Consider the following 24,672-nt stretch of genomic DNA (forward strand, 5'->3'; position numbering starts at 1 on the left):
CTCACCTCACTATAAAGTCAGACAGATTTAAAAAATGTAAAATATAAATGTGGATTGTGATGTGCACATTAATGTAATGTAATGTCAGTGCAATGAACAGCTTGATAAAAAGCCCATGTGATTGATGATTTGACACTGCATATTAATAAAACATTTAAAACCAAATGTAAATACTGTTTGCCAGATTTAGCCACCAGGCTAATTTTCATCTGTTGTCCCAGGTTAAAATGCATGTCACAGTTTAATGAATATACATCAAATAATCACAATATAACCTATTAAAAAGACAGGAAGAGGAAAAGATTTGATATAAGCATTTTGTGAAAGTGTGCGGGTAACACTTTACAATAAGGGTCACTAAGTTAAGGGTTAGTTAATGCTTAATAAGAATTAACTAGCCCTTAATTAACAGTTAACTAATGTGTAATTTACTAATGGTGTTCATGTTAACTAAGGTATTAATTTATACATTATTTAATAGTTTATAAAGATGACTATTAAATAATGTATAAATGAATACCTTAGTTAACATGAACACCAATAGTAAATGATTACCAGACACATTAGTTAACTGTTAATAAGCATTAACTAACCCTTAACTTAGTGACCCTTATTGTAAAGTGTTACCAGTGTGAGATTCTTATTGGTTGTAGTATTAAAGCCGGTTTGGAAACTGAAATTATCTTTTTTTTTTTTACATACCTGGCTACTGAGCTGTAGATGACGGCCTCCTCCTGATGCTGCTCACTGCCTGCCGGCCTGAAAAAACACAACGACACAGTGGAAACATTTCATCAGCAAAAATATTTCAGACTGTATATAACTGTATGTATGGTGTTCTGATAGATGCCTTTTTTTTGTTGTGAAATAATGATGATTTGTGCCCTCCAATAATTTATGAGCAAATTAGCCTGATTTGGTGTCAAAGTTTACCAATCAGTGTTGCATATCCAAGCTCCAACACACACACACACACACACACACACACACACACACACACACACACACACATAGACACAGATGCAAAAATACATGCACACCACGTTATCAGATAAAACTCTAATTTCCTACAGAATGCAATTGTTCCTAAATGTGTCCCATTAAAGTCCCGGTGAGAGCACCTTCTGTTTTTCTGCCCCTAAACTGTGGAGCTCACTGCCTCTGGATATTAGAATGGGAAGCTCTCTCTGTATTTTTAAAAGGAAATTAAAGACCTATCTTTTAATCTGGCTTTTAATTTGGAGTAATGCTATAGCCTTAGTTTTTAAGTTCTAATCATTGGTTTTTACTTATTTTTTTATCCCTGGTGTTTATTTTATTGTATTTTTATTTTATATTATTGACTCTTATTTCTTGATTATTGATTAATTATTAATTATTATTGATTAATTTTGCTATGTGAAGCACTTTGGGCTGCATGCTTGTATGAAAGGTGCCATATAAATAAAGTTGAGTTGAGTTGAGAAGTGTTCCAATTTCCGAGTTTCACTGAATGCAGCACAATTGTCCCACATCTGTAGCGTGAACAGACTTCTCTGCTAGAAGGCTAACGTTAGCGGAGCTGCTGTTAGCTGTGTGAATAACCTTCAGTAAGTATTTAAGTATCCACTTTGTGCTGGTCTCTTAAGTGATTTACATTTTTTACTTAGAATACTCTTAACAGTAGCTAGCTAGCTCACTAAGCTAACTGTTACACCAACAGCGTTACACTAGACGTTAGCTGCTAGGTCAAGCTAGCTAGACACACAACTGTCTTCAGAAATGGAAAGAGAGGGAAGAGAAGAGAAGAGAGGAGAGGAGAGGAGAGGAGAGAAGAGGAGAGGAGAGGAGAGGAGAGGAGAGGAGAGGAGGCTTCTCATGACAGCAGACCGGTCAACTCTCCCGTTTCTCCCGGGTTTCTCCTGTATTTTAAAATTAGTATCACAGAGAAGCTATTCCCTCTCTCTCCACAGGAGCAGTGCTGAAGCTCCTATCAGCAAAACAAGAAGTTTTGAACAAGTTCTCCCTCCACGTGCTCAAATGTGCCTTGGATGACATATGCCATGCCCTCTAAAAAAAAAAATCACCATGACAATATGTTCCCTGTTGTTTTTTCATATCAGGTCCATCAACTTCCACCATCTCCAGCACTTTACAACCACCAGCAGCAGCAGCACCGGCCCATGATGAAGAGACCTGCACCAGCAGAACCACAACAATAAAACAACAAGGTGCTGATACTGATAACTTTCTGATCGGTGTTCTGGGAGAGTTAACGGTCAGAAGGGATTTTCTGCCTGGGGCCCCATCAGACTCTAGAATGGCCTCTGGATATGAATGTAGTGTAGCTGACACTCTTTAGAACAAATTTAATTTGCACCTCATAGAGTTCAGCTTAAGGGGAACGGCAGCAGCCCAGGTCAACCCAACACACTCCAGCATCAGGCCAGTCCAGACCAGTCCCAGTCCAGACCAGTCCCAGTCCAGACCAGACCAGAACAGACTGGACCAGTCCCAGTCCAGCAGCAGACTGTAAGTTTTGTGCTTTCTGGGATTTGTGATTTTCAGCTGATATATGACTGTAGGCAGCAGGATCATGTCACCCCTGCACAGTGCTGTGTGCTGTGGCAGGTCAGGGTTTAGTTACTTCCCTGTTGGCATAAACAAATAATATGCCCATAAACGAGTACCATAAATTAATACTATTATTGTTGCGGCTGTAGCCTCAGATAATCTCCTTCATAAGTAATCAAACTGAGTGTTTCATGACAGACAACCACCAGTTCTCCCACCCCACCCCGTCTGGGTGGGGCCTCCCAAAACCTAATACACACACACACACACACACACACACACACTAGTAAAACTAGCTTAATACTAGTTTCAGGCTCGTCACGTTGGTTTCAACAGCCTCCTGTGTGGCCCTGACTGTTGCAACACACTGAAGCCCGCTGACAAAGAGGAAGCTGCAGATCTATTTTGGGAGCAAGATGTGAGATTCTAGAGCAACACTGTGCTGATTATACATCAATTTAAAGATAGCATATTTGAGTGAGGACATAAAATTACGTTTTGTTTCTCGCCACAACACACTGAGATAAAGACAGCCGCTCACTTGTAGCTCCGGTCCATACTGTGAAAGCTGGGGGGGGGGCTGGGGCTCAGCGGTCTGAGCTGCGTACCGTTTAACCAGGACGTCCCACCCAGGACCTGTCACAAGTCACCCCCCTTTCTCTCCCAGTCTTTCCTGTCTCTCCTCCCTTTCATCCGTCTAATAAAGCTAAAAAATGCCCCAAATCAAATCTTTAAAATATACTGTATATACTGTGTACAGGGCTTGACATCAGCACCCGCCCACCCGCCAAATGTGGGTAGAATTGGGCAGTGGCGTGTAACACAGTCACTCTGACTCGCCACTTTGGCGGGTGGCAAAATATCCCTCATGCCCATGTGGGTAACGGGAGGAGAACAGACGGGTCCGGTGAGCGAGCGAGCGAGCGACAGAGAGAGTGAGCGAGCGAGATACAGAGAGAGAGAAAGAGAGACACAGAGAGAGTGAGCGATTAAGAGCGCGAGAGAGAGAGAGAGCGAGATACAGAGAGAGAGTGAGCGAGAGAGAGAGCGAGCAAGATATAGAGAAAGAGAGCGAGAGAGAGAGAGCGAGCGAGATATAGAGAAAGAGAGCGAGAGAGAGAGAGCGAGCGAGATATAGAGAAAGAGAGCGAGAGAGAGAGAGCGAGCGAGATATAGAGAGAGAGAGTGAGAGAGAGAGAGAGCGAGATATAGAGAGAGAGAGCGAGCGAGATATAGAGAGAGAGAGTGAGAGAGAGAGAGCGAGCGAGATATAGAGAAAGAGAGCGAGAGAGAGAGCGAGATATAGAGAAAGAGAGTGAGAGAGAGAGAGAGCGAGCGAGATATAGAGAAAGAGAGTGAGAGAGAGAGAGAGCGAGCGAGATATAGAGAAAGAGAGCGAGAGAGAGAGAGAGAGCGAGATATAGAGAGAGAGAGTGAGAGAGAGAGAGCGAGCGAGATATAGAGAGAGAGTGAGAGAGAGAGAGAGCGAGATATAGAGAGAGAGAGCGAGCGAGATATAGAGAGAGAGAGTGAGAGAGAGAGAGAGAGAGAGAGAGCGAGATATAGAGAAAGAGAGTGAGAGAGAGAGAGAGCGAGCGAGATATAGAGAGAGAGAGTGAGAGAGAGAGAGAGAGAGAGCGAGATATAGAGAGAGTGAGAGAGAGAGAGCGAGCGAGATATAGAGAAAGAGAGCGAGAGAGAGAGAGAGAGTGAGATATAGAGAAAGAGAGTGAGAGAGAGAGAGAGCGAGCGAGATATAGAGAAAGAGAGCGAGAGAGAGAGAGAGAGAGAGATATAGAGAGAGAGAGTGAGAGAGAGAGAGCGAGCGAGATATATAGAGAGAGAGAGAGAGAGAGAGAGATAAGATAGAGAGAGAGAGAGAGAGAGAGAGTGAGCAGAGCAGTTAGAGGCTGAGTGAATCACTGCGCTACACGCAGTTCTACAATCAAATAATGGAAAAAAAACATATAGTGGCGGTCAGTGGTGATATTGTGTCGGGGCCACAAAGTTTGTGTGGGAAACCCTGGTGGAGCCTGGTAGAACCAACAGGTGGAGGGGGAACTTAGAGCGAGGGGAGAGTGTCCACTAGTTAATCGATCGGATGGCATCATTCTCTGGGACGGATAAAAAAATAAAAATAAAAAATGCTAAAAATGTGTCGCCAAATATACTTTGGCGGCCGTTAATATACCTGGGCGGCTTAGGGTTAGGGTTAGGGTATAATACCTGGGCGGCCCGGCCAGGGAAGCACTGAGTATGATGCCCACACACCATAGTCAACTTTACTCAAATAAAACATAATTTCCCGACAACAAAATTGTGGCTAGTGAAAATGCTGAGTGGCTAGTAACTTTGGAAAACCACTAGCCACAGTGGCTGGTGAGCAAAAACCTTAATGTCAAGCCCTGACTGTGTATATATCATCAATACTAGCCAAGTAGCCGGAGTTACAGCCTCTAAACTGAAGGACGTTAAGACGAGGAAGTGAACTGTGCTCAGTTTTTGACGTTTTGAAAGTAGACTCAGTCATTTCTAACCCGTGCAGTGGGAATATTATTATTTTTTTAAGCTTAAAAATCACAAACAGAGCGGCTGAAACATACATGGTGTCAGCAGGGACGTGTTTGTGTTTGAACTGGACGGAGGCGTAGCTGACTTCCTCCACGGCTGCCTGTCCGCGCTCCGCTCCCTCCAGGCCACCGGGCTTCAGGATGTTGCTGTAGATCACATCCGAAGGCTGCAGAACCAGAGACAGAAAGAAAGAAAGAAAGAAAGAAAGAAAGAAAGAAAGAAAGAACGAATGAATGAGCCACTTCTAGAACTAGCTAGCCCCCATCTTATCTTATCAAGTCAAAGCAAACAGCAAAACCACATGACGACATGCAGACTTTTAACCCACTCAACATTTTTAGAATAAAATAAATAAAAAGTCCCAAACCAGATTTTGTGTGTGTGTGTGTGTGTGTGACTTAAGTCACTTTCAGGGACACACACCAGATTTAAGACCAGTTGATTGGGGACGGCTTGTGCAATTGGGGACAAAAGCCGTGTCCCCAATTGGTAAAAAGCTGATTTTTGGGTCAGTGGTTAAGGTTAGGGTTAGGCAAGTAGTGGTTATGGTTATGGTTAGGGTAAGTCTCCAGGAAATGAATAAAATACCCCAAAAGTGACTTAAGTAAACGTGTGTGTGTGTGTGTGTGTGTGTGTGTGTGTGTGTGTGTGAGAGAGAGAGAGAGAGAGAGAAACAAGAGTAAGTATTCCTTAGGTGATATTGGAGCAAGGAAAGTGACCAAGTGACACTCTCCTCACCTACTAGGGTTAGACTGATATATATATATCTATACAGCCTTACATTAAACATCAGATATTTATATGTGATATAGATAGATTTGCACCTGAATTTCCCCATGGGGATTAATAAAGTGATTTCTTATCTTATATCAGCCAGTCAGTATCGTCCACCTCTGATATGATGGAGGTTTCTTCCAGTCTGTAAAATCGGCCTTCAAAAACCCCTGTCGGTTAAACCCTAGTGGTCACTTCTCTATGAACCAGTAATCCCTTAAAATAACCTTACATTTACATTAATTCACCCCTTAATTCATGCGAAATCCCCTTAAAATTAATTAAGGGAGTTATTAATGGAGGAGACCCCATCAAAATCTCCTTAAACACCCCTCAATCTTTGACTGCTTACTTTATAATTTATTGTAAGATTCAGGGAGACAGGAACTTTCCATTAATAACTCATTAATAACCTGCGCACCTGCACAAAAGGCATGAAAAATCCCTTAATTACTAGAGTCTCCACAAACCAACCCATGAATAAATCCCTTAAAAGCCCATGATACTAACCTTACTTTATTAAAGCTGTGTTATTTTTAATGGATAATTCATGTTTACGTAATGAGACATTAAGGACATTTCAGGGCTAAAATTAAAGGGCCTGGATTCGTAGTGTTGGTGTTTGCACTTGCACTAAACTGTCACACAAAAATGACGGTTAAATATTTTTTTGTGGCTGAGTGACGCTGAGTTCCAGTCACAGCTCCAGTATAAATAACATCATGATGAACTGAGCGGTTCCTCCCACGTTTCTGTCACTGACTCACCTTCTGCCCCGCCACACCGTCTCTCTGCTGCTTATCTGCTGCTGCTGCTCGTTTCCTTCAAAGACAACAACAATATTAATAATAATGCAGAAAAAAGCAAGAAATAGTAAAGTACATACATTAAAGAAGGAGATAAAAAAAAATGGGGAAAATGAGTCTGAATCTGAATGTTAAATGTAGAAACAACACCAGATTAAAAAAGTGGGCAAAATCAAAACCATTCCATGAAAGCCAGTCAGGTCTCAGGCAGAGAGAGACGGTCCTAAAACTGGAAGGGCAACATCTCTGTCAAAGTGCCCTTGAGCAAGACACTGAACCCTGACATCCTCCTGGTTTCCCCCTGCCCGCTGACCTCTGACCCCTCTGGTGAAACAGGGAGCAGAAGTTGACGTCATTCCCATCAACCCTCTGGTTGACCCTCCCCTCTCTCTTCATCTCAGCAATTTAAAAAGCATATGGCTTCGATTTTTAAATATGTTGTACACATCTCGTTTGGCTTAATTTCACAAAAATCCATTCTATATTATTTACATGAACAACAAAATTAGTTACAGAACTACACTACCCAGCATGCTTAGCTAGTTGGAATGTTCCATCTTCCAGGAACAAGCTCCGGTAGCTAGCTAGCTGCAGCTCCACAGCTGCAGAGACAAAATGTGTTCAGTTCCTCATGAGGCTGAACTCAGACTTCAGTGAATCCAGACTGCATCTGAACAGGTGAAAACCTGCTGAGACTCTGCTGCTGCTGGAGGATCAGAGGTGCCACGCCATCCTTCCAACGGCTCATTATTCCAAAACCCCAGTAGTCAGAAACCTCCAAGCCTGGCTCCATCCACAGCCGTGGCTTCTGACAGCCTTGACCGTAAGCTTGCTCTTGTTGGAGTTCTGCATCGAGACAAAGTCTGTGGTGGAAGTTTGCAAATCATCTAAAACCTCATGCTGCGTAGTTTGCTCAGAGGTGAATCTCAGCTCCATTCGTTGCTTTGTTTAGTCGCAGAAGACATGCTACTTTGCGGTAAATGGAAAATCACGTTAGCCACTTAGCCGCTAGTCAGCCACAGGAAGGCTTCGGCCTGCGCTTCTGCTTCTGCTCCTATGTGGACGTGAACTGTGTGTCCGTCTCAGAGGGAACTGAGGAACTCTAAACTCTTAAAATCGTTTTTGTTTATAGAAGGGAAGAGTTTTGTTCCAAAGTGAGATCTTCACTATTTGAAAAAAGTGACGCCTTCACTGACAAAATATTTGATAACAGTAAATTAAACTAAATGATGGTATTTTTTAAAGGATGACGGGGAACTTAAGTCCTTGGTTGACAAAATCAGACCACTTCTAAGGACTGAATTTTCAATAATTTTGAAACATTAAAGGCATAAAGTAGGATTTTGCTGCTTGTGGCTTGTAAACACAACTTTGAAAGTTGACCCCTCCTCCCTGCAGTTGCCAGAACTGTAAAAACCTGTAAAAAAAAAAAGAACAGCGAGGCAAAACGCCAAGCAGAGAAGACTCGTTCCAAAACGAGAGTGAACCCGGTGTTTGCTTTCACCTGTTGGAGAATATTGAAGGAGCGGATGGGATGAAGAGCGACGTGGAGTTGGCCTGTTTTCTGTTGGACAGGTAGCTGCCGGTTAGCTTAGCTGCAGCTTTTCTATTACAACGAAGCTATGCTAATGGGAGCTAGCTGCCAGCTCATGATACACACTAGCTGTGACCAGAGCTAGTGTTTTAGAGTTCAGACCGTTACCGCAGCCTTTTAGATATAAAACGACTCAGCAGTGGTTTTGGTTGCAGCCTGCTGCCAAAAGGTTGATGCACAGAAATGTCTTGAACATTAAAAAAATTGAAAATCCAGGCAGAAGTCAGGCTCTCTGCAGACACACACTGTCACACACTACCAATGGACCATAAGTAATGATTGAGTAGGATCATTTTTGGCTGAGGTAATGCTATTTCAAAGGGGAAAATCCTGCTCAGTATGCCTTTAATGATGAAATTGAGGTTAAAATTTGTATATGTGGCATTTTGGAATAAAACTCTTCAAGTGTTGTATCTAGCAATGCTGTATTTAATAATGAGAAGCAAAAAGCCAGACCGATTTGTACTTTGTTTTAGTGAATTAAAATACCTTTTGATGATGATGAACACCAATATGAGAGTGAGCACAGCGAGCACGACACCAACACCAACACCAACAATCAGCGGCAGGCTATTTGTCGTTTCTGTAAAACAGTAAAACAGACTTTTATAAGACAGGATATATAAACTGTTGGATTGTGCAACTTTGCAGTAACACCGACACTCCCTCTGCTCTGAGCAGACAAAACATCAGGAAGAGCTGACCGACAGATGAATCCAATTTGCACTTCATACTCTAATGTCCAGAGGCCGAAGGCAACCGGCAGATTTTATCTTTATTTATTAGTTATCTGCCGTTTTCTTCCTTGTTTCAACTTTATGGAGTGATCTGCCTTATTACATACTGACACTTGTTTCTAGAAAATTCCTGGAACTAGTGAAACTGCATTGGAAACAAATGGAATTTTTCACTTATTTTGAGAAAATAAGATTTTAAGATGCAATATGCAAGCAGGTTAAGACTGGGCGATATGGTTATCATAATCATAAGGATTTTTTTATATCAATCTATATCACAACGCCTCACATATGCAAAATCACATATTCATCCCATTGAACCGAATGGTAATGTTAGGTGTGATGTCAAACAAAACTGACATTTTCAAATAATATTCTGTAAAATGTTTCATACCTCATTTTCAGTTTTTAAATAAAATGTGCTTGTTACCATCAATTTCGACAGCAGAATTGTGTCACGATATCCCAAAATCATATCATCACCATATGATTCCACTGAAAGACGATAAACCATAATATTTAATTATCTCCAATTTACAAGTTACTTGTAAAGTTAGACATTTTTGTATTGCAGATGGATACAAGTGAAAGCTCTGCTCCCTCATTGATTTCACCAAATAAATTAACTTCAGTGATGAAGCAGAAATGAAGGTTTTATTGGGAAGCAGGGTGGAGCTGGAAAAGAGCTTGCAGGCTTGCTCAGAACTTTTCTGGATTAATAAAGTTGAATTAAATAAAAAAAATTAATGAACAAACCTCCATCAGCCTCCACATACAGGCTGTACGGGTGGGAGCGGGTGTTCTCGTTGGTCTTCAAAGCACAGGAGTAATTCCCAGAGTTGTCCGCGGTCAGAGATTTGAGCTGAAGGGCGGGGCCGGTCTCAGAGAGGGCGTGGCCATTTCTGTACCAGGTGACGTCCAATTGGTGGAAAGAGCAGAATGCAGTGCAGCTCAGTGTGACTCTGTCGCCCGCTCTCACCACTCTCTCACTGCTGGAGCTGGAGATCCTCATTTTAGCGCCATCTGCAATTAATTTTAATTTTCCTTATTTTTCATTTTACAACGCATGGTTTTTGAATGCTTTGCACTTCATACTCGAATGTCCAGAGGCCGAAGGCAACCGGCACATTTTATCTTTATTTATTTACTTATCTGCCGTATTCTTCCTTATTTCAACTTTGTGGAGTGATCTGCCTTATTACATACTGACACTTGTTTCTAGAAAATTCCTGGAACTAGTGAAGCTGCATTGGAAACAAATGGAATTAACTCACTCCAACATATTCATCCCATTGAACCAAATGGTAATGTTAGGTGTGATGTCAAACAAAACTGAATTTTTCAAACAAATTGATTTCACCAGATAAATTCACTTCAGTGATGGAGAGATGGAGATGAAGGTTGTACTGGGAAGTTCCCAGTATGAATGTGAAGCAGGGTGGAGCTGGAAAAGAGCTTGCAGGCTCACTCAGAACCTTCCTGGATTAATAAAGTTGAATTAAATAGAAAAATTAATCAACAAACCTTTCTCCACACACAGGCTGTATGGGTCGGAGCGGGTTTTCTCGTCGGTCTTCAAAGCACAGGAGTAATTCCCAGAGTCGTCCGCCCTCAGAGGGTTGAGCTGAAGGGCGGGGCCGGTCTCAGAGAGGGCGTGGCCATTTCTGTACCAGATGACGTCCAATTGGTGGAAAGAGCAGACTGCAGTGCAGCTCAGTGTGACTCTGCCGCCCGCTCTCACCACTCTCTCACTGCTGGAGCTGGAGATCTTCATTTGAGCACCATCTGCAATTAATTTTTATTTTCCTTATTTTTCATTTTACAACGCATGGTTTTTGAGCCAAGAAATTTTACTTGTCCCAACTGATAATTTGCATTAAAATTAGTTTTGCTCCTTCAATTTTACAGCATGGAGCTTCGTTAAGAAAGGTGTGATACAAATATACAGTAATTATTGGTAGTAGTACAGTAGTAATAGTAGCAGCAGTTGCAGTAGTAGTAGCAGCAGAAAAAGTAGTAGTACTAGTATTTGCATTAGTTTTAATATTAGTATTATTATTTTTAGTAGTAGTTGTAATATTAATATTAGTATTGAAATTGAAAGAGATAAGGTATATGAAAATAGATTCTTAATCTCAATGGGTCTAACCAGGTTAAATAAAAGTTAAATAAAATAAAACATTAAAAAGTATTAGTATTGATATTAATATTAATATTAGTGTTAGCATTAGCATAATATCATGCCCTTACCAATGACTGTGATATTCACTCCTGGTTGCCCAGCAAAGTGTCCTCTGCTGTTATCTGCTTCCATTCTGAAGCGGTGAGACGCTGAGTCTCTTAATTGTATATTCATAATCTGCAAAGTGCAGGTTCTGCTGAAGTCTCCCAGATATCGGTAGCGGTGGTTGTTGTTTGTAGAGTTGCTGTCGTACACTGATGGAGTGCTGCCATGGCAAATCAGATGGTTCTGACACCAGACAACCCTCACTATCCTCAGAGAAACTCTTCTGTTCTGCTCCACAAACTCCTTCATGGGTGTGAAGGAGCAGGGGATGGTTACAGTCGATCCTTTCACAGCACAAATAGGACTTGGATAATTCACACCTTGACCCAGAGCGCCTGGAAGAAAGAGCAGGATGTTGAATTAGCAGAGTTGCTGGATGACACTGCAGCCCCTGGACTCTTTCTGGGAGACACAGAGGTCAAATTCCTCCTTCACGCAGATGACCTGTTGTTTCTGTCCCCAACATCACAAGGACTTCAGCAGCTCCTGGATCAACTTTGGCTATTCTGTAACAACTAGGAGCTCCAAGTCAATTTTGAAAAAAACTAAAATAATGATTTTCCAAAAGAAAGCCAGAAATCAATCACACCAGTAAGATTTTAGGTGACACTAGGTGACACGACCCTGGTGCACTCACAGTCATATGACTACCTGACTCTGAGTGTGTCCCTCTGGAAACTTTGGTCCAGCAGTGAACGCACCCAAGGAAAAGGCGTGTAAGACGTTACACTCAATTAGAAGAAACGTGACCGATATGGATATTCCCCTCAAAATCTGGTGCAAAATATTTGACCATGTAATTTCTCCAATTGTCCTATATGCAAGTGAAGCCTGGGGCCCATCAAATCTATTAAAGTTTAATAAATGGGACAAACATCCAACAGAGATTCTGCACATCACATTCTGTAGGACGATATTACCGGTCCAGAGAAAGGTCCCAAACCGCCTGTAGAGCAGAGCTTGGTCGCTTCCCGCTTATGATCAATGTTCAAAAGAGAGCTCTCAAATTTTGGGGGCATCTAAAATGTAGTCTCCAACAGTCCCTGCAGTATAAAGCCCTTCAGAGCCAGGAGCTGAACCCCCAACAGAGTTCACTGTGCCAGCTGGTCCAGAAACTCTCCAGCCTTACAACATCAAACATCACAGACTTTCAGACCAGCACTGCTCACCAAAAACAATGCACAATTAACCAAATCACTTAACAAATTAAATGTAGTATTAGGACCATTGGAATAACCAATCTAAAACTCAAAATAAGATCATATGCTACATGGCTGAAAGAGAAACTACAAAATGGCCGACTATCTCTTCTCCGTCAGAGACAGGCAGCAGAGGCAGATCCTGACCAAGTGCAGACTCAGTAACAACTGGCAGTAGAGACAGGGAGACACAAAAAGACATGGCTGCCCAGAGAGGAGCGGCTCTGTGGTCTCTGCTGGACAGGAGACGCTGAGACGGAGATGCACCTCCTCCTTCACTGCGAAAAGTTCTCACAGATCAGAGAACAGTATTTCCATAAATTCACCAACAGAATCCCTGACTTCTCCTCTCTAGATGAGGAGAATAAACTGAGACTCCTGCTGGGTGAGAGTGAAGCAGCTCAGACTGCTGCCCAGTTCGTCTTTATGTCCCACAGCCTGAGAGACAATGAGTAAAGGAAAGAACTAACAAAACATGTTTACACATTCTACATCCGCAGACTCCATTACATCTTCTTTTATTTGATATATTTTATTGCATTTTCTATTATACTATATTCTCTATGATATGCTCTCCTATACTTAATACTGACATCAATCTATTCAGTATTTCACATACATTGTTACTACACATATTATTACCATTAATCTGTTTATTTTTTAAATTTGGATTCTTTCTTTTTTTATAATTATTATTACCATTGCTATTGTTATTCTAATTATTATTAATGTTATCATTATTGATCACTAAGCTTTGGCAATAGCTTAGTGAACTGTACTTCATGCCAATAAAGCTCATTGAATTGATAGTTGACGCTGGAACAAAGATTTTGTTCCTATAATTAGTCTCTTACATCCCTGTAGCTGTTGGACCCACAGACAGTATTGTCTGTAGCTGTTGGACCCACAGACAGTATTGTCTGTAGCTGTTGGACCCACAGACAGTATTGTCTCCAGTCAGCTGTCAGTTGAAACAGTGAGCTCCGCTGCCTCTTGCTGCTAACAATGAGTCCAAATGGGGTTTGCCAAAATATCTCCAAAAAAGCCAGCTGTTAGCTGTTGGCAGGAAATGCTAGCAACCAACAGCTGACAAATTCGCTCCAATATCGCTGAACTTTCTTTAAACACGACATGGGGGAAAACTTCATGAACTGAATCAGAATCACTTTTTTCACACCAAGTCCAATAAATGTGCAGGCAGTAGTCTTGGTGGCATCAGAACAGAGAAAAACTGACAACTAACATGGTACAGGGATAAAATTAGATTAGATCGTATAAAACCTTATTGATCACTGTGTTGAAATTGAGTCACTGCAGCAGCAAATACTAATATACACAACCAATAGTTTCAACACGACAACATAACTAGAAATGTATGAGTGGAAGTATGAAAAGCCATGGATTATAGTATTAGGAGGGTGTGCAAAATAGCAGTGTCAGACAAGATTAAAAAAAAAACAAAAAAAGTGCTATTTTAGAACTAACACAAGATATTAAATTTGTGCAGTATGAAATAAGTAAAGAAAATATTAAATATAGGCTTAAAGGTACTGTTTGTAAGATTCAGAAAATGCTTGTTATTAGTGACACCTGTGGCCGTTAAGGTAACTGCAGTCAGCATCCTGTTGCTCGTGCTCGCGCATGTGCCGCACTCCGTAGGCGCGAGCGAGCATCCTGTGTATCGGCCAAAACAGTGACCATATGAACGTGATGGACCGGCATCATGTTGATAGATGAGGAAGCAGTTTCTTTTTTTTTTTTTTTAACTTGCATTCAAATGTCAGTCACATTTGCTGATCGCCATGGCGGCACAGAGAAAAAAGTACGACCTGAAATTCAAGCTGTCAGTTGTCAAATTTGCTGAACAAAACTCAGGAGAAGCAGAAGCAAGACATTTCTCAGTTGATCTTTTCTAAGGTAGGCTACCGTTATTTTGATACGGGGCTCTCTCCCTCTCTCTCTCTCTCTCTCTGTGCTTTAGAACGTAACCGCTGTGAAACAATCAGAAAATAACGTTTTATTTCTCTGATTCACCGGCTTTCTCGCTACTACCGCTCCCTCTCTTCATTCACTTTGTAGCTCGCTCGACCATCTCTCTCTCTCTCTCTCGGGCTATTAATTGAAGTTATATGTAGGTTAAGTATGTTTTCAGTGCTGTGTTTTTGTGAGGAGCAACTGTGACTATGTGTGAACTTTGTCGGGTGATAACGTTACATTGGCTGTATTTATAACATTATAGGTCGGCGTTAGCTTGCTAGCCAGTTTTCATATGTGAAAACAGCAATAGTTTCACCGTGAGGCTCAGCAATGTCGCTATCTGTTATCTGTAATAACGCTGTTAGTGAACTACATGGAATATGTATATGTATTCATCATTTCCTGAATGACTGTAGTTCACCTTGCTGTGTCATTACAGCTTACCATTGTTTATTTCACCGTTACTGTAAATCAGCATTGTAGTTCACTGTACAAACGCCAGATCCATGCAGCGTAGCTAAGTTACAGCTAGCTGGCTAACCTTAGCATAGCTTTGTTTACAGTTAGATAACGTTATTTGGCCGCCGCTGCCGCACACGGGAGAAGTTTGCCTTCAGGGCTTTCTGCCAGAAAGCCTTTCTGACAGAAATCCACGGTTATGGTTTAGGTAGGGGTTAGGGTTACCCTGAGGCTTTCTACCAGAAAGCCCTGAAGGCAAACTTGTCCCGTGTGCGCCGCTGCCTTGCATCGCTCTTGGCTAGTAGAAGGCAATCGTTATACACCTTTGCTTTGTAACGTTACATCATTTATTGTTGGCTAAAATCAACACTATTTGTGATAATAGCTACATAAATTAGTATCATGGATCACGTTAGCTGGTGAAGTGATTTGGCAAGCTAGCCAACTAACATATCCACTCAGAAAGTATTACGTTACGAGCAAGCAAGCTATAGTGAAGTAGTGAAGCTGAAGAGACGCCACAGGAGCGCGCATAACGTCACATCCGTTGGAATCTCCCGGAAAAAACGTCCCGAGTCCTTCACATAGAATGTAGCTTTACACACTGTTACAGGCAACGGAGAAAGTCGGCTGAGGTCTCATTTTTTAAGTTACGTTACAACCCATTCACACATTGGCAATAAAAAACGATTTATACATGTAAAAAGTTAACATATAGGACCTTTAATATATAAGAAATGAGAGGAAAATGAGAATATGAAGGAAAACAGATTACTACCGTTTATACAGGATGTGGATAAATGTGCAACACGTACAAGGAGCTCAACAGTAGAAAAAGCTTCAATTTTACTGTAGCTACCATTACAAGTAACCAATAATGAGGAAGTCAAGAACCAGAAAATAGATAAGTTAAAATATTGTATTTGTTATTGTATTTTGGGATATTCAGATATTTTAACATTATAAATGAAAACTTAGCTAAAGAGAGGATTTTAGAGATCTGGTCTTGTCAGCTGACAGCATGTGTACAGTTTATACAAAACTCAAAACACCAACAACAGTAACATGCTGTGCTCTTACCAGCCAGAAGCAGCACAAAGCCCCAGGGAATCTTTTTGGCCCAAACCTCCATCCTTACTCTCCTCTGTGTCTTTCAACCTGTTCACTCTTCTTCTCCTGCCTTTAAACGGTGTGAGACCGAACAGCAGTGGTGAGTAAGAGGTTAATAGGCTGTGTGACTGTGACTGATTGGCTGAGTGACAGATGATGAAATCATGAGGGAAACGTCCTGTGGTCACTTTCTGACTTCCTTCTGTCTTTTTTTTTTTTCCGAGAACTGTTTTCTTGCACATTATCTGCCATCTAGATAAAAGATTCCAAATCAGAGGCTCGCTACTCTGACATCACCGTTCCTGTTTTTTCCATTAGCTTTTACCGCTAGTCCAAACACAATGAATATGAATGCAGACAGTTTAGTTAAGCTTGCATACATTATGAAGATACAGTATATCTTGCTTTTTAACTGCAACACCAACATTCACCAATCCACAAGATGTGATGTAACTATCCTTTATCCCAAGCCACCCTGTATCTACACTCAATAGATGCAATAAGTAATAATCCAGTATGAATCCTTAATGTAGAATATATCTCTAGGATTGGTTCACAGGAGATTGAGCATCACCATGTACATCGATAAGAATGTAGGAGGGACAAGTGATGTTTCCGTTTAAGCCATTTATTGCCACTATGCACACATGTAGAGCTGGAGAGGAGATGATGAGGCTTGACGGTTATGGTTTTCTATAAATGATAAACAGAAAAACACACAAGAATTACAATACAGTTAACCAATGTATTACATCACACTTAACAATTAGGTACCTAACACACAATGAATATTAGTACTCTAACCAAGGGGGTGAGGGGTAGACCTACCACTGCTGAAATTATACAGTACTACATAACAGAGAAACATTCATTTAACAATTACATAACATAAGAACTTCAACATTCTAAATTAGGTTATTAGGATTCTTGCATTTCCTTAAGAGCGACAATTAATAAATCATGTGCACTGCGCACTTACACAAAATATTATATCTGTAGTCTCAAGGCAAACAGGCAAGGTGATGATTATAGCATTTACCAATATATACTGGTCAAGCATTCAATCACATCCAATCTACAAATAACCATTAAAGTACAACAACATATGAAGAAAGTATTAAACTCACTTTATCATGCACAGCCACAGGTGTGTATCTGAATCACAGGGACAGAGGGCCCTCACATGTGGTTTGTGTTGCTGCCAGCCAGAACAAAGGAAATGGGCGGGATCTATAGAGTAGGCCATTGATTAGGAGTGAGTGAGGTCAGGTGAGAATGGGCGGATCCACGTCATGGAAGTAGGCGGAGGGTTGCTGAATAGTATGACTCTATTCTACACTTAATCCCTATATTTTCATGGCGGGCGGTTGGCTGAGTTCCAGTCACAGCTCCGGTATAAATAACAGCATGATGAACTGAGCGGTTCCTCCCATGTTTCTGTCACTGACTCACCTTCTGCACCGCCACACCTCTCTCTGCTGCTGCTGCTTGTTTCAACAATAATAATAATAATAATAATGCTGAAAAAACGCAAGGAATAGTAAAGTACATACATTAAAGAGGGAGATGAAAAATGGAGAAAATAATCTAAATGTTAAATGTGCATTAGAAACAATGCCAGATTAAAAAAAAAAAAGTGGGCAATCAAAACAAATACATAAAAGCAAGTCTATGAAACAACATTCAAAGAAGTGATTTAAAAGATTATAGAGTTCCCCAGTTTAGGGGCCCTGATGGTAAAAATCACCTTCAGTCTGAGTGGAGACAGAAGGGCCCTGCTGGCTGGTAGGGATTCAGTGTTTTGCTCAAGGGAACTTCAGCAGCTCCTGTCTGTGCATCATTTTTAACCATCAGTATATCATTGTTACATTTCCAGTGCTACGCTGGTATCATCAGGGTAAACAAATAAGAGCATGTTGAAGCCACTTGGTCTCCTGCCAGAAACTCTGAAAGCTTTAGCTCTGTTTGCTCTGGAAGAACAAAACCTCTTCCTGTTTTGTGCCGTAAAGCGATCCAGCAGATTTCCCTCCAGATCCACCAGGTGAAGGAGAAACAATGGAGGATGCAGAGTAGAGGCTGATAGAGGCTGATGGTCTTCTGTTTACGAAAATTATACTCAAAATTAATGTGGTAATGATTTACTGATGTTAAAATTATACACTTAACATCTTTAAATCCAGATGTAAATCTGTTGCGAATGAAAAGTCGCATCTTATTTATAGCACCACCATCTGTTTGATTGGATGAATTTATTTTTGCTTCAGTAATGAAGGAGATTTGAAACCAATTTTTCAAATCTGACTGCTCTATCATGAAGCATTTAGGAATCATGCCTCCCTTCATGTTTGTCTAACTTCAGCATCAACATTGTTAGTGTGTTAAGACCAAACAAAAATCAAAAATCTGTGGAAGTGGCAGTTCAATCACACGTGTAAAATGTGGTGGAGATGGAGTCAACTTTATAGGACAAATTTAAAAGAAAACAGTTGCTATTGTAAGGTTGGCCTGATGATGGCGCTGTGGAGCGTTCTGTCACCAAATCTGTTTCTGAAGTTCGGTCGCTCTAACATCAGTCGTTTAGGAATTAATTAAAACTATCATTGTGAAAATCAATCAAATGTGAAAGCCATATGTGCAATGGATTCAGCCTGAGCCAAGGAATTGGAGGAAAAACAAAAGGCAAGGCAAACTTTATTTATATATTACATCTCATAAACAAGGCAAACTCAATGTGCTTCACGTAAAACACAAAAAAAAAATACATTTGTCTAGTAAAATTACATTAAAAAAATTAAGAAGAAAGAAAGATAAAGTAGGTAGGGATAATTATGTAAAATAGAAATATTCTTTTATTGTATACCAGTATAGGAACAAACCTCTGTACATAAACAATTTACCATATTCACGCATAAAAATGACCCCAGGGTCATATTGACAGGAACAACATTTCTGTAAATATTGAAATATTATAAATTGATTCTAAACTTTCAGGGGTTATTGGCCGAGACACAAAGTTGCTTGTTATAGCGCCACCATCTGGCCGATCTGTGTAAACTTTGTTGCCTGAGTAGTGGGGGAGATTTGAAACCTATCCACCAAATCTGGTTGCTGTAGGACTTTAGGTTTTAGGGCAGAAAAAGAAGAACATGAACAAAAACAACATTTACAGTAATAATTTAATTTTGATCCAAAGGGATTCTATTGATATACAGGCAATTTAATGGTGTGAATGTAAGTGTGTGTGTATTTGTGTGTGCGTCAGTACTGTAGAGCATCTGGGTTGCTGTGTGTTAAGCTTCTGAACCCTGACCCTCCACAGCAGACTGAGGCCCTGATTCACTAAGCATTAGCGCACGCAAACCTCCGCAAAGAGAGAAGACTGCAGTAGTGCTCCCTAGATAGGTGTTTTGCATGTAATTATTGTGCAAATATCACTGACTTGTGGGTTTGGTTGTGTAAATTAGGCTTTGCGATCAATTCACAAAACATCTTGCAGTATGTGCCTCTGTAGGAAACAAAATCTTTGAAAAGTTGCTTTTAGTTGTGCCATGTGCACTGTTAAACCGGCTTCTCTTTGGGTCAGATTGACTTTCACTATGGTGGCTGTTATTTATACTAGACACATGTGGCCATCCGATTAGGTAAATTAGACAGAGGATTTTGATTGATGAAATTTGAGGGATGCAATTTCATGCAAATTTTTCAAGCGCTGCGCAATTAAACACAACTCATCCAATCTGGGCACTTTGTTTACATCTTGCAATATTGTGCAATTTGCAGGCACAATAACATATTGTAGGGTTTTTTGCATGATCACTTGATTTGCATAAATATGTTAGTAAATACGAGGCACTTTGCTCCCACGGGTGAAGAACAAGTTGCTTGAATTGTTTGCTCCCGCAGTCCAGTCTTAGTGAATCAGGACCTGAGTATCAGTAGCTGTATGTTAGCTACAGTATATGAACTTGTCTTGTTTATTGGCAGCCAACCATCCACAATGAGGTCCACCAGAGACTGCTGTGAGACTGCTTGGCTCATTTTATCTTCATCCTGAGAAACATAAGACATAAAAAGACCAACTTTAATTAATGACCATTGTAAATCAATTTGGTCTATTCATGGATGTGAGTTAGTAACGCTGTGTTCAATAAAGAAAACAGGTAGAGACAGAAGCAGACTGATTTGGAGTTTTTCTGAGTGAAAGCACCTTTTGATGATGACGAATACAGCCGATGTGAGAGCGATCGCAGCCAGCAGGAAAACTACAAACCGACCAATCAGCAGGAGGTTATATGTGGTTTCTGTAAAACAGATTAGACTTTTATGAGACAGGATATATAAACTGTTGGATTGTGCAACTTGTGTCAATAACACGGACATTAACTCTGCACTGAGCAGACAAAACATACTGACACAGGAAGAGCTGCTCTCTATGAAACAGACTGACCAGGGTTTTGATTCCCAATACCCATAATTCTTAGAGGTAAAGAGTGTTTTTGAGTGTGATCCTACGAAGGTTTGTTCATTATGGTGAAGTACTTTCATAATAGGTTTTGGGTAACAATACAGTAACAACCACATCCGTCTTCTAGACGTAGAAGTAGAAAATGGAAGTTCCATTTAAGGGAGAAGGAAAGGGCCGATAAGCCAGTGTCTCCAAAGTATTACGTCGTAATTATTCAGTAATGATTGCACAATTTACTACATTAATGTAGTACTGTTATCGTACTAATAATTACTTATCACCAGAAATTACCTGCATTTAACAGATAAATGACACATTCTAATTACAAATACTTACTCGTTATTACCAGAAATTACCTGTTATTTTATAATATGAGATTAACCTGTTAAGCCCTAGCCCTATCCCTAGGAAAAAACGCCTAAAATAATATACCCCAAATGAATCAGGAATAGCTCCTCAACCATAAGGCCTATATGCATATTTCTGGTCTCCTTTGATAGGTAAGAAGCTAAGGAATATTAATTAAGTGTAAGTAAACCTATATCTGTTACCATTCCAGAGTAAATGGAGATGCAATAAAGGAAAAAGTAAGATTTTCATCCTCGCCTAGTATATAATTCTAAATTTTAAGGCAATATCACCATTATAACCAAGATCCCATGGTTAATAATGCAACTGAATGTCTTCTCATAGTCTTTGACTACAACTGTAACTGTAAATTTGATGGAAATACACCAAAATACAACATTTATGTACAATTCCTAAAAATATACTCAGGCGGTCTCCAGGTTTTGGTCAAGTTTACAATTTACATTATGCCTGTTTACTGGGAGTTTTACTTCAAAACACTACTCATTTCCATATAGCCATGTTACAAATAACATACATCTCCCAAAAACATTGAAATAGTAATAAACACAATGATTAGGAATCAATATTCATATATGTCTGAAGAGATCCATGCTATTCAGGCAGATTAATAGAGAATGCAAGGGTCCTCAGTGCTGTATGAGGTATCCCCAGTTTCGCCTGAGCCAGACAAAGAGAATGACATATGGCTCATTGGTGTCAGTGCTTCGATGCGGCCACCAGAGGGCGACGAAGAGCCACTGCACCCTCCATAGGGATTCAGTCTGGCTGGACTAAAATGGCTGGGGAATCCCCCCTGACGATCGCTTTAAATATGCAAATGATCAAAAGGAGTGGGAGTCCGGGGAAAACGTTAATGCTAATAACGGCCCGGTATTTCATGTTTACGAATGAGAAAACACCGTACTGTGACGGTATCTGCCCCGAACGTCACGCCAAACCTGCCGGTAAGTTTGATGAAAAAGCCTCGTCTCTTTCCTGTGGCCTTTAGACCTCAGTGTCCAAAACGAGAGTACGCCGCAAAACATATCCATCTGAACAAGTCATGTCATCTGGTAGTGAGTCTTACAATCTTAATTTTCAGAAAAAAGAGTGAAAGGCCAACTTGTTTCAGGAAGTTTCTTGAATCGTTTTCCTGGGACTTGTGGAGTGATCTGCCTTATTCTTCAACATACTGACACTTGATTCTAGAAAAATTCATTGGAGACAAATGGGTTTAACTCTACTGATAGGATTTTTCACTTGTTTCTTGTTTTAAGGAATATTGTAGATGGTTACAAGTGAAAGCTCTGATCCTTCATTGATTACTTCAGTGATGAAGGAGAGGTGGAGATGAAGGTGAATCAGGGTGGAGCTGGAAAACCGCATGCAGGCTCGCTCAAAACTTTCCTGGATTAATTAAGATGAATTAAGTAGATAAAAATGAAATAGAAAAACTAAAATAAAATAACAATTAAATAGAAAATGAACAAACCTCCATCAGCCTCCACATACAGGCTGTACGGGTGGGAGCGGGTTTTTTCGCCGGTCTTCAAAGCACAGGAGTAATCCCCAGAGTCTGTCGCGGTCAGAGGGTTGAGCTGAAGGGCGGGGCCGGTCTCAGAGAGGGCGTGGCCATTTCTGTACCAGGTGACGTCCAATTGGTGGAAAGAGCAGAATGCAGTGCAGCTCAGTGTGACTCTGCTGCCCGCTCTCACCACTCTCTCACTGCTGGAGCTGGAGATCCTCATTTGAGCACCATCTGCAATTCATTTTAACAACATATTTGTATAATATTTTTAATTCATGGTTTTTGAGCCTGATTGGTCAAGGACCTGTTAAGACTGTTAATACCCATTAAAATACTTAATGATGTATGTTTTGCTCCTTTGACCTAACAGCACTTTGTAGCTTTGTGAATTAAAGTGCTATATAACTATATTTATAAATAGTAGTAATAGTAGTAGTAGTAGCTGTAGTTGTAGCAGAAAAATAAGTAGTAGTAGTATTAGTGGTATTAGTGTTTGTATTAGTATTAATATTATTATTATTTGTACCAGTAATATTAGTATTAGTATTGAAAATGAAAGAGATATGGTATAAGAAAATTAATGTCAGTAGGACAAACCTGGTTACATAAAGGTTAAGTAAAATAATGTATTAGCATCAATGTTAATATATTTTTTAAACCCTGGCTGCAGAACAAATTTACCCTTGAGGGACAATAATAATAATAAATAATTTAATTGAAACTTGAAAATTAGTCTCAGCAGTAGCATAATATGATTCCCTTACCAATGACTGTGACATTCACTCCTCTCACTCCAACAAAGTGTCCTCTGCTGTTATCTGCTTCCATTCTGAAGCGGTGAGACGCTGAGTCTCTTAATTGTATATTTCTAATCTGCAAAGTGCAGTTTCTGCTGAAGTCTCCCAGATATCGGTAGCGGGGGTTGTTGTTTGTAGAGTTGCTGTCGTACACCAATGGAGTGCTGCCATGGCAAATCAGATGGTTCTGACACCAGAGAACCCTCACTATCCTCAGAGAAACTCTTCTGTTCTGCTGCACAAACTCTTTAATGGGTGTGAAGGAGCAGGGGATGGTTACAGTCGATCCTTTCACAGCACAAATAGGACCTGGATAGTTCACAGTTTGACCCAGAGCGCCTGGAAGAAAGAGCAGAACGTTGATAGTTGACACTGGAACAAAGTACTCAAAAGAAGAGGAAAGTGAAGAACAACTTGAGTTTAAACACGACATGTTGGAAAACTGAATCAGAATCATTTTATTCACACACCAAGTCCGTGCAGGCAGTAGTCGTGGTGGCACACATGGTACAGGGATAAAATTAAATTATATAAAACTTGATCACTGTGTTGAAATTGGGTTGTTGCAGCAGCAAATATTAATAATACACAACCAATAGTTTCAATACTACAACATGATAACTAGAAATACATGAATGGAAGTAGGAAAAGCATGGATTACAGTATTAAGAGGTTGTGCAAAATAGCAGCATTAGTAGCTGTTGAACTAACCCTAACAAAAACAGCAACAGTTTAAATGAAGACTTAGTTAATGAGAGGATTTTAGAGATCTGGTCTTGTCAGCTGACAGCATGTGTACAGTTTATACAAAACTCAAAACACCAACAACAGTAACATGCTGTGCTCTTACCAGCCAGAAGCAGCACAAAGCCCCAGGGAATCTTTTTGGCCCAAACCTCCATCCTTACTCTCCTCTGTGTCTTTCAACCTGTTCACTCTTCTTCTCCTGCCTTTAAACGGTGTAAGACCGAACAGCAGTGGTGAGTAAGAGGTTAATAGGCTGTGTGACTGACAGATTCTGAAGTCAGGGAGGAAATGTCATCACCTTCTTACTTCCTCCTTTCTTTATTTTCCCAAGAACTGTTACCATTATTGTTACTTCCCTTAAATTTTACCACTAAACTAAACACAGTGAATATGAATACAAGCAATTTGGTTAAGCTTGCACGCATTATGGTTAAGACATACTTTATCTTGCTCTGAACACTGATCAGAACTATACTCACCCAAACTACCCTGTATCTCCACTTAAAGGAAAACTCCCCCTTAAACACTCTATTTTGGGCTCTATTTTTCCGTGGCGGTGCCTGCCTAATATCACCAAAAGGTTTCCTACATTGGGCAACAGTTCTCCTAGAACCAGAGCAACACGGTAACCAAATGTGTTTTCCCCTCCCAAGCCAATTCAGCATCATCTGCCCTCGGTGGGCTATTTCTCTCCCACACAAGGACTTCAGTTTCCTC

At 40.5% G+C, this 24,672-nt stretch overlaps 2 protein-coding genes across 2 annotated transcripts; both read right to left on the reverse strand.

Moving 5' to 3' along the window:
* Positions 1-702: 702 nt before the first annotated feature.
* LOC139660718 (B-cell receptor CD22-like) lies at positions 703-16,138 on the reverse strand (the record flags this gene model as incomplete). The annotated part of the gene is made up of 8 exons (XM_071538923.1): positions 16,038-16,138; positions 11,286-11,657; positions 10,560-10,820; positions 9,792-10,058; positions 8,788-8,881; positions 6,666-6,720; positions 5,157-5,290; positions 703-759 (listed from the first exon to the last, which is right to left on the reverse strand). Coding segments are annotated over exons 1-8 (1,292 nt in total), but the record flags the coding sequence as incomplete, so codon positions are not given.
* Positions 16,139-18,751: 2,613 nt separating this feature from the next.
* LOC139660719 (sialoadhesin-like) lies at positions 18,752-24,186 on the reverse strand. The gene is made up of 5 exons (XM_071538924.1): positions 24,059-24,186; positions 23,176-23,547; positions 22,376-22,642; positions 20,275-20,368; positions 18,752-20,117 (listed from the first exon to the last, which is right to left on the reverse strand). Exons 1-5 carry the CDS (start codon positions 24,108-24,110, stop codon positions 20,102-20,104), a joined length of 801 nt encoding a protein of 266 aa, XP_071395025.1. The 5' UTR covers positions 24,111-24,186; the 3' UTR covers positions 18,752-20,101.
* Positions 24,187-24,672: the final 486 nt, after the last annotated feature.

This window comes from Centroberyx affinis, unplaced genomic scaffold (genome assembly GCF_046629955.1).
Source record: "Centroberyx affinis isolate AG114_WGS23_722 - 3 ecotype Tasmania unplaced genomic scaffold, CSIRO-AGI_Caff_v1 ptg003372l_1, whole genome shotgun sequence".
Lineage (NCBI taxonomy): Eukaryota > Metazoa > Chordata > Actinopteri > Beryciformes > Berycidae > Centroberyx > Centroberyx affinis.

Coding starts and splice junctions, on each gene's coding strand:
- LOC139660719 (XM_071538924.1), bottom strand. CDS start 24,110: ATGGAGGTTTGGGCCAAAAAGATTCCCTGGGGCTTTGTGCTGCTTCTG. Junction 23,548..24,058: donor CTTTGTGCTGCTTCTGGCTG/GTAAGAGCACAG, acceptor TCTTTCTTCCAG/GCGCTCTGGGTCAAACTGTG. Junction 22,643..23,175: donor AGTGAATGTCACAGTCATTG/GTAAGGGAATCA, acceptor AATGAATTGCAG/ATGGTGCTCAAATGAGGATC.